The 9,972-nt window shown below is 43.3% G+C and overlaps 1 protein-coding gene across 4 annotated transcripts in view; it reads right to left on the reverse strand.

Moving 5' to 3' along the window:
* The window catches only part of LOC117471727 (protein diaphanous homolog 3-like), a 161,513-nt gene extending 158,748 nt beyond the window's left edge, over positions 1 to 2,765 (reverse strand). For all 4 annotated transcript variants that reach the window (XM_034116926.1, XM_034116924.1, XM_034116925.1 and 1 more), the window contains exon 1: positions 2,646 to 2,765. In XM_034116926.1, the coding sequence (XP_033972817.1) occupies positions 2,646 to 2,765 (120 nt within the window). The remainder of the gene's footprint in view (positions 1 to 2,645) is intronic.
* Positions 2,766 to 9,972: the final 7,207 nt, after the last annotated feature.

Here is a 9,972-nt window from a genome sequence, read left to right on the forward strand (position 1 = left end):
CATAATTAATTCCTTTTGAGTTATTTGAGCATGTACATTCAGTAACATTGCCCTTTAACACTTAACATTTTCCCCAAACATTAGTTGAATAGAACAATGATAATAAACGCCCATTAATGAGACCATAAAATGTTATTAGAGCTTCCACTGAAGACAACTGTTGAAAATGAACAGTCCTTCTGACCCTTTTTAACCTGCAATTACAAAAGGTCAAAACAGCATATCAAAAGAACATTAACACCGTGCATTTACATGTCTTCTGTTCTATTTCTCTTTAATTTGATTATACTCGGCTTAAAAATAGCCACTGAACATAAAGTGGCCTTTAATAGCTCATCTACTTTCTACCAATTGCAGTAAATGTTGTGGTATTGCAGTGCCCCCTATTGATATGACTAAAATAAGGAATGCCCTTAACTGGGAAAAAAAATATGTACAACGTTTTTTTAGTATGTTTTTATAATAATAGTTTTAAATCATAAATGTTGTAAGACAGACCAATCTAAAGACAGAGTAACTAAAGGCTGTACCTCAACAGGTACATGTATTATTTAGTGAGACTAAATAACATCATGTCCTTTGGTTGAGTATTTCTGACAGTTAGTTCTATAGAACAAAATGGTGAGTAGTTAGACATTCAAGGCTCTCTGGGAGGCAACATGGTCTCAGCTCAGTGCACTGCTTTTTGTCTGGTATATCACAAGGAGAACCAGAACAATAACTAAAAGCCTTAAATGTGTATTTCAGCTCTTGTAAGGATGCGTAGCTTTTCTCTCGTGTTGACAATGGTGAAAACAATCTGGCTAGAGTAAGCTGTCAGTGTGAAAAGAAATGTCTGTATGTTTTCCAGCTGGTATTGTTTTTCCTTTGATGTATACCACACTGTCTTCAGTGTGTTCTGCCTGCAGTATCTTATCCTAGATTAATTAGGTTTCCAAAGGTTAGATTTATGACAAAATAATCTCATCTCCAATTGAGTTTGCTCAGTTGTCATGGAGATGGCTTCATTCATTGTCATCATATCCATAGATTAAAAGGTGGTTAAATGGGATGTTAAACTGTGAAAAGATGAGGATGAACTTCCCAACTTGTCATAATGACAATTGACCTCCATGACAACAGTGTGAACTCCGTCTGCGGATCAAAACTATGAGCTTCTGATGAAAGCTCAACAAAAGCTTTGAAGGGGTTATTGAGATTTAAAAATAATATTTATAAGGTCATGAAATATCATTCACTCTCTAGGACTGGATAAGAGGGACCTGGTTAGGTAAAACACTGATTGTGCTTACTCCCATTTTCAAACCAGGACTGGCTATACTCTATCCAAAAAGAAATATTTATATCGTCATTTATTGTATCCATCATTATTACTGTATTGTAACTTCTTTTTAGTGTGCATAAACCTAATCAGAGTAAAGTGATTTATTATTATATTTAAAAATTGATATCTAATAAAATGTTTTGTGCATTCATTCTGAACAAGTAAACCATAACGTTACTTTTACACACATGTAGACATAGGATAATGTACATTGCCAGTCAATCTGAATGCTTTAACACACTAGAGCTGCTGTATAGGAAAAAATGAAATAACTTCTATTATGATTTGGCTCTATATAAAAATGACAAAAATTGATCTGACATGAACCAAAACCAACCAGACTTTCAAGTAGCACTTAACTCGTATTGCAGTGGGGATGGTGTTTCTATTAGTGATGTAAATGATAAGACTTTGGGATAACAGGCTGGATTGCAGAACCATTGCTGTGCAGACCTTTTACTACGATTGTAGACTAAAATCTCTGAATCCCGTCAACAGGGTATTAACTTGTGTGAGCTCTCTCCTAAGAATGGGGTCAAAGGAAGGTTGAGCGTGCGTTAAGTAGATCTGTGTCATACACATGTCTCCTGTCTGACAGGTGGCTCTGTGTGTTGCTAAAGGAAGTCTGGATGCTTTGAGAAAGAGACTGCTATAGAATAAGTCTAAATGGCAACCAACACCTCCCTATATCGACCAGAAGAATAAAGCAGACATTCACCAGTCAGACACAATGTTGGTTGGTTTGTGATAGTAGGAAGGACATGGATTAGTGTAATGGCTAAACCCTGTGCTAATTTTAACCTTTTGATTTCCTACATGCAAATTCAACACAGTAATTGTTATTCTCAATAAAAATGATACAGTAATAGATTGCGTTGAGTATGAGCTATACTGAACTGTAGGCAAGATTATTCTGCGACAGATCATATGTCAAGTAAGTACACTAAACAGTGAAAACACTTCCACCTCAGTTCTGCAGCTTTAGCTGTGAATTGCTCAAACTTAACCCAGCTGAATATCTGTGTTGAAACAGTAAGAAATATAATACATTAATACAGAGTCATTATGACATTCTAAATACAACTACTATATAGAAATAGCACATTTGCACGTGTTCGTGTGTGTGCGTGTGTGTCTGTTCATTACACGGGTAGTACAAATGACGTAGAATTGTTGACATGTTCACATGACATCATTTGGAAAAAATGAAATGGTTTCCTACCCCCACCCTATTGTAGTTGTACACTAACACGTCACTGCAGTCTTCATTTACAATAAAATAAAACACAACATACGTTACAATTTAGTCTGCCATACTTACAAACTTTGGTTTGCGGTCTCCATCATCGTTTAATGTGTTGAGGTTGGAAGAGCCTTTCTTCTTGTGAGGTTTACTGTCTCGTCCGGAAGTGGGTTCAAACCGCTGATTATAACTATCCATGATTTTTGACGTTACGTTAATGATTTCTCCACTAGATATCTATAGCAGATGACCAGCCTTGATATGTATCTAATGCTCGCACACACCCTAAAAGTCTGAAGGACGCCACCCACAAAAGAGCCTACATTACCACTAACGTTGTAAACTTTGGGTTAAAATCACATCGGTTTGTCAAAGTCAGAGACGTCCATAGGGATATGTTCACTCTCAACCATAGAGTGGTAGAATATCTCAACACCCCGTTTAGCTAACTAGCTACAGTAGCAACTTTGCTAAACTATCACTCACTGGCTGCTTTACTTAGCGCTAATCCAATTTAAGGACTGTCACGTAATGCGTGAGTTTCCGCGAACAGAAAGACTGTTGCATCCAACGTACCGTTGGTGTCCTCTGAAAAAAAAGATCCGTACAGTAATTCAAAGCTCTATACAAATTACAAACTGTAGCTGAAGCGTTGGCTGAAAAAGTTATGGTGCAGATATTTTTTTTGACAGACCCGCGCAATGAGAATGTCAGCTGAGCGTGTTTGATCTAACCAATAGCATTCACTGAGACACAAAAATGGTATCGTCATTGGCACAGCCCCCTCTGTGTACGGTTGAAAAGACATTTGATTGGCCGTATGGAACTGTCAATCAGTTGCACTTTGTAAAAGGGTTGTTCGCTTTATACACCTGGGTCTCCCGTCGGTGTGATGGTTTTTGTAGCCTGGGTCTACCCAGAGCCGTATAATAGAATATGGCGCTGGGTCTACCTTATAAGCAGTCATTCCTGTGTAGTGCCGAATATAATTTGCAGATTTAAATTGCATTACAATTTATCAATTTAGTGAAGTCTTTTAGGAATCAACCCACAGGGCACATTTTCATTATTGGAAGCTGCCAAAAAACAAAACGCTATAATCACAAAACGCTTCAAAGTAGCCTACAAATATAGTAATTGAAGGGTCTCCTGTAAATATGTTTACAATAAAACACAAAGTCATCCAAAGAGACGCTAGAATTTGCACTATTTTGGAAGCCATTCTTAAAACTATTAATATTTATTTTTTTGGAAAAGCTTAAAGGGCCCATGTCATGGCCATTTCCACTGATCATAATTACATTGTTGAGGTATACTAAAATAGATGTATACTGTGCAATCTTCCAAACTCACATTGGTTTCGCATACAGCATCTCTGTCAAGCATGTGTATTCAGCAGTATTCACTTTCTCCACTAAACGACTCGTTGGAGCTCTTGCCCCCCCCTCCCTGTGAGCCTAGTGTGCTCCGATTGGTCAGCTCGGCCACTCGTTCTGATTAGTGATGGGAATTCCGGCTCTTCTTGGTGAGCCGGATCATTTGGCTCGGCTCACCAAGAAGAGCCGGCTCTTTCGGCTCCCAAACGGCTCTTCAGTTTACCACATATTATACCTTTTATAATTCAATCAAATGTAGCCCTGTTTTGACTAATGATTTATATGTGTACACATATCACTTAAATTATTCAATACATCCTTTGTACTGAAGTATTCAAAAGTAAAAATTACATGTTTAATATCAATTATTTGCTGTGGCCAATTGTTTTCATTGCATTTACAGACCCTTGTATCTCTCTGATACCACCCCATGAATGCACTGACTTGCTTGTAGAACCACGCTACACAAAGCAGATAGCAACACCTATAAAAAACCCGAGGTGACAGGGCTTTCAGTGTTGCAGCTCCTAGACTGTGGAACAGCCTCCCAGTACATATCCGGACTGCTGAGTCTATTGAACTTTTTAAATCTCAGCTAAAAACTCACCTCTTTGCACTGGCTTTTAATACTAGTTGAACATTACATTTTTACATTTGTATGTGTTTTTTTTAAAATATTTTTCTAGTTATTGTGCTTTTTATCATGTTTTTAATTATTGTTTTATTATTGTACTCCCATTGTGTTATTTAATATTTATTGCCTGTACAGCACTTTGGTCAACTGAAGGTTGTTTTAAATGTCCTATATAAATAAATAAAGATTGAGATTGAGATAAAAACTTAAGCATAGACATTTAAAAAAAGGGGCTACTGTATCGACATTTTAAAATTATATTTAAAGAAAAGGCCCTGACAAAACAGCAGGGCTCTATTTCAGTATTAACTATAGAAAAAAAGACAGCAACAGCTGACATCAAATCTTTGCAGAGCCCAAGGATAATCATAAATAAATAACATAGTGAAAATAAATATATTGCAATGCTCAGTACAGCAGCATCCAACCGTCTCTAATCATACAAAAACATAATACAAATAAATGTATTGCAATGCTCAAAACAGCAGCATCCAACAGTCTCTAATCCTTGGATATTACATGTCACTGCATGCATGCACGCACGGAGCAGCTGTAGCGCGGAGATCATCATATCATTCTGTCTTGTATTACTTAACAACAACAAAATAACAAAAAAAAAACGGCTCGTTCGCGGGCGCGAGCCGGCTCCCGTCGTTCACTTAAAAGAGCAGGCTCTTTGAGCCGGCTAGTTCGCGACCGACACATCACTAGTTCTGATTAGTCAACCACCAGAGAGGCTGCGCCCATGTCAGTGCTTTTCCCGGCTGCTCTCAGCGTAACATCAGTCTTATCATGGCGTCGGTACAGCGGTATATTTTATATACATATATATTTTTAACTGTTGTTATAGAAGAGTGTGACGGCCTCAGGGCCTTTGTCTTACGGTGGGGTGGAGCTGAAGAGGGTAATCAGCGCGATCACGGACACCTCCGTAGCCGGTGCTATTAATCCCAGCGGCCCGGAGTCTCTCTCCAAAGCGGCTGCAGAAGGACGAACTGAGCGACCCTCTCCCCTCGACCACCTGTCTCTGCATTTACCACAATAAATGTGCCGTGGTTTTGTAAACTCGTGTATGTCTCCTTGTCTTTCCGTTGTGGCCTACGAGCTACTCTCATAACAAAGAGTAAGTTATTTTTACCCGTTATAAACTACTACTGTTTGATGAGAAATCAAATCATGGTTTGCTATATATGAATTCAGGGAAGAAAGGATAGGCCTACTAAGTATTTCCATTAAACTTTATTTTTAGAAATGTACAAAATGAACATAAATATACATATATACACGGTATATCATCCATTCCTCCTCCTCGCATCTTGCCTGCGCACAGTCGGTGCGGTGCCTTTTAGCACCCTCAGTAGTAGTAGAATCCCTTCCCCCGTCATGGATTGTCCGCCAGGATCTGGCTGGACGAAATCAAATGCAAATCACAAAATATTAGAGAAACTTAGTTGTTTTAGATTCGTTAGTAGTAGTTGTGTAATGAACAGCTTGCCTGCTAATATGCTAACCTAGCTTTGTTTACCTTGGTAGCTAACACGATATGAACGTTAGCTTGGAGGAAAGGCAACTATAATGCAGTGTAATAAAACTACTATGAACAAAAGCTAGTGGTTCATATTAGGCTAGCAATAACGTGTTTATAATTGCAATCGTATACGGGTATTCTGCTACGTTCGGTCATACAATGTAACTTGCATGAATACATTGTTTTGCGCTAGCATACAGCTAGCCTCGTTAGCTACATGCAGTATATGTACGGTCACAATGTACGGTAATCACAGTACAGTATACTGTATGAGTATTCCGTGTGTGTGACTGCAGACTTTCTCCTGCCATGACAAACATGTAAGGCCATCTGCTGACATTGTAGTTGATATATTTAAACGCTAGCAACGTAGCATCACAAAAATGTTTTTCTGACCAAAACTAGCTCTAGCTCCGTGTGTTAGATCGCTACGCCAGCTATAATGTAATTACGTTTCGCGACTGACCGGCAAATCACCCGGAGTATACTGTCAATAGGTATTTTGTGTGTGAATGCAGACATTCTCCTGCTATGAGATACATGTATGCAAGGCCATCTGCTGATATTAGAGTTGATATATGGAAACTCTAGCAACTTAGTGTAAGCATTGGGTTGAGAGGTCATGTGTTGTGAGCATGCGCAGTCGGGGCTAGAGTGGTGTGTGACATGTGTGTGACTCGACGTTAATAAACGGAGGCATCTGTGACGCTCCAAAAAGTACTAAGTTCCTGAGTTCTTGTTACACCAGAAGTATTCTTGAAGCCTTAACACCTCGGACGTTACATTGGTGGCAGCGGTATCGGAGTGTGTTTTATCTGCTCTTGGATTTTTCTTTTCTGTGGACAATTACTGGACTTTCTGGTCGGCTCTGCTGGCTAGCTGTGCTAACGGTGCTAGCGTCGAAGCGTCATGTTCGGAGGAATGAAGGGAGACGGCGATATGGAAGACGATTATAACGGATGTACTGCGGCTTGGACTGGTTCTGTGAGTAGTGATATTAGAGTGGAGCTGCCGCCGATGTTTAGGGGCGACGGCCAGAGGCAGTTCGCTACGTGGATAAGACAGTTTGAAGCCGCTGTTCGTGCTCAGACGAGGGGTGCGAGGGGCACGAGCTACGCAGCTACCTTGCTGAACATTCTACCTACCAGACTGGACAGTGCAGCTTTCCTACTGTGGGACAGTTTACCGGCAGATGTGCAGGGTGATTACGAACGTGTGAAGGAGAAGCTGGCGGCAGCTTTTGGCCAGAGACAGTTCCTGCTTTATTTCCAGACGTGTGTATCTGCACGGCCCCGCCAGGCGAACGAGTGTTTGGAGGTGTATGCGGCGGACATTTCCAGACTCGTGGCTGAGGCGTTTCCCGATTATGACCGCGCTGCAGTAAATGGTGAGAAATTCAGACGTTTTTTGGCTGGCCTTGATCCTGCACTTCAAGCAAAATGCCATGAACAGGGGGCGACTGATATGGAGGAGGCGTTGATAATTGCTGGGCGTTGTGAGCGGGCCAGGCAGGCAATGAGGTCGAACACGCCTGGTTTGCCCTACTGTCCTCCGCATCCTGCTGTTGTTGCAGCCCTAAATTCACCGTCGGCTGGTGTTTTCGACTGTAAGGCTAATACCACGGATAAGCTCATAAATGTGGTTGAACGCCTCACCTTGAAGGTGGACAACTTACAGACTGAGGTAAAAGGCTTGAGAGCGCATAACCGTGGAGCTGAGAATGGCAGAGGGAGCTCCGCCTTGACCTGGGATCGTCAGCAGGACCAAGTGGAGCAGAGGGTGCACCGGCGTGCCTGCCACTGTGACTGTGGCGGGTTTGGTTGCAGATCTACCACCGGTGATTCCCACAGGGACGACCGCAGCAGGGGCCGTTCTCCTCAGCGCAGACCGCAGGATAGTTTTGGTGCTAGGGAATGGTCTCCACGTGAGCGGGGAACCCGAGACACCTCTGCGGACTTCTCACCGCGACGACCGGGCAGCGATGTCCCGCAAGGACCACACAGCCCTGGGGAACGTCAGCCAGGGCGTGGAGTGAGGTTTTTGTCTCCCTCTCGGCGGTCACCATCTCCATCCTCACACGGACGGCTGCAGGGAAACTTCCAGTGACTGGCGTCGAGACCCAGATGCCGGTTTCACCACTACAGGGTCAAATGGACTATTCTGCTGGGAAAGCGCCTGCTCGTGCATTGGACTCTTGTTCTGTGGGTGAGTCTAAGCCCACAGCCTATGTTAGAGGACTTGTTGAGGGTGTTGATGTTACTGTTTTGATTGACTCTGGGTCCAATGTTTCACTTATTTCTGAGGACTTCAGAATGTCCACGTCTGCCTTACGTAAACGTGTGCTAAATACCCAGTACACTTTTTCACGCACAGTAAATGGTCAATTGTTGGACACTCTGGGTACTGTGACTCTTCCCATACAGTTGGGGGGCAAACATTGGGAGCAGGCTGTGCATGTAGTGCGAGGGGCAACACAAGCTATTCTGCTGGGGTTTGATTTCATGTTGCAGGCTCGAGCTGTTATGGATGTTGGTCGTGGTCTGCTTCACCTGGGGGATGTTGATATTCCTCTCATGCATGCCACAGATTTCATACCAGAATGTTGTTACATCTCTATGTCTGTTGATGCTATTATTCCCCCTTTCAGTGAAATGATTGTCCCAGTTAATGTGAATATTCCCCGTACTGCTGGTCTGCCCATTGACTCTTTCTTAGGCTACCTGGAGCCTGAGGTGCGTGATAACGTGGGACTTGTGATTGCACGTACAGTTGCACCGGTGAAGAATGGATGCACTGTGGCAAGGCTGCTCAACCCGACAGAGAAGGAGTTAAAGCTGCACACCGGTTCCCATTTAGGTGTGTTGCACCATGTTAAGGACTGTGATCTACTCACCCCCGCTGAGGTTTTCCCCTCTCAGCAGGGGGCTACCCCTCTGCCGGATGTGGCTGGTTTCCCGTTGTCTGCTGAACAGAGACTGCAGCTGCAGGCCTTGATGGGGAAACACCAAGGGGTGTTCGGCTCTGGGAAGGGCAGAACAGGAAACACCGGTCTGATCAAACACCGCATACAGACAGGTGATCATTCCCCGGTCAAGCGTCGGGCCTACCGTACTTCGCCAGAAAAACGGAAGGAGATAGGCAGACAGGTTCAGCGCCTGTTGGAGGATGACATAATTGAAGAGAGTTGTAGCCCGTGGTCCGCCCCAGTGGTCCTCGTCAGGAAAAAGAACAACACATGGCGATTCTGCGTGGATTACAGGGGACTCAACTCTGTGACAATAAAGGATTCTCATCCACTGCCACGGGTGGATGACACATTGGACGCATTGGCGGGGGCCTCCTGGTTCAGCACCTTGGACTTTTCTGACGGTTACTGGCAGGTGGAAATGGCTGAGGAGGACCGCGAAAAGACAGCATTCACCACTGGCCAGGGCCTATACCAGTTCAAATCCATGCCTATGGGTCTAACCAATGCACCCGCTACCTTCCAGAGGGTTATGGAGCTGGTGTTAAGGGGGCTGCCATGGCACATCTGCATGGTGTATCTTGACGATATACTAATTTACAGTAGTTCGTTTGAGGCCCACATGTCTGCTTTGGAGGAGGTCTTCATTCGGATTGGGGCAGCTGGGCTTAGATTGAACGCCAGGAAGTGCCATCTTGCCCGTGATCATGTGGTATTCCTTGGTCACGTCGTCTCCGCCGGGGGGCTTCGTCCTGACCCCCGTAACACAGATAAGGTGAAGACTTGGCCAGTTCCACGGTCCGCTACAGAGGTGCGTGCTTTTCTGGGTCTCTGCTCTTATTATAGGAGGTTTGTGAGGAGTTTTGCCCAGCGTGCTGCCCCCCTCAACCATCTGACAGGGA

This window comes from Trematomus bernacchii, unplaced genomic scaffold (genome assembly GCF_902827165.1).
Source record: "Trematomus bernacchii unplaced genomic scaffold, fTreBer1.1, whole genome shotgun sequence".
NCBI lineage: Eukaryota > Metazoa > Chordata > Actinopteri > Perciformes > Nototheniidae > Trematomus > Trematomus bernacchii.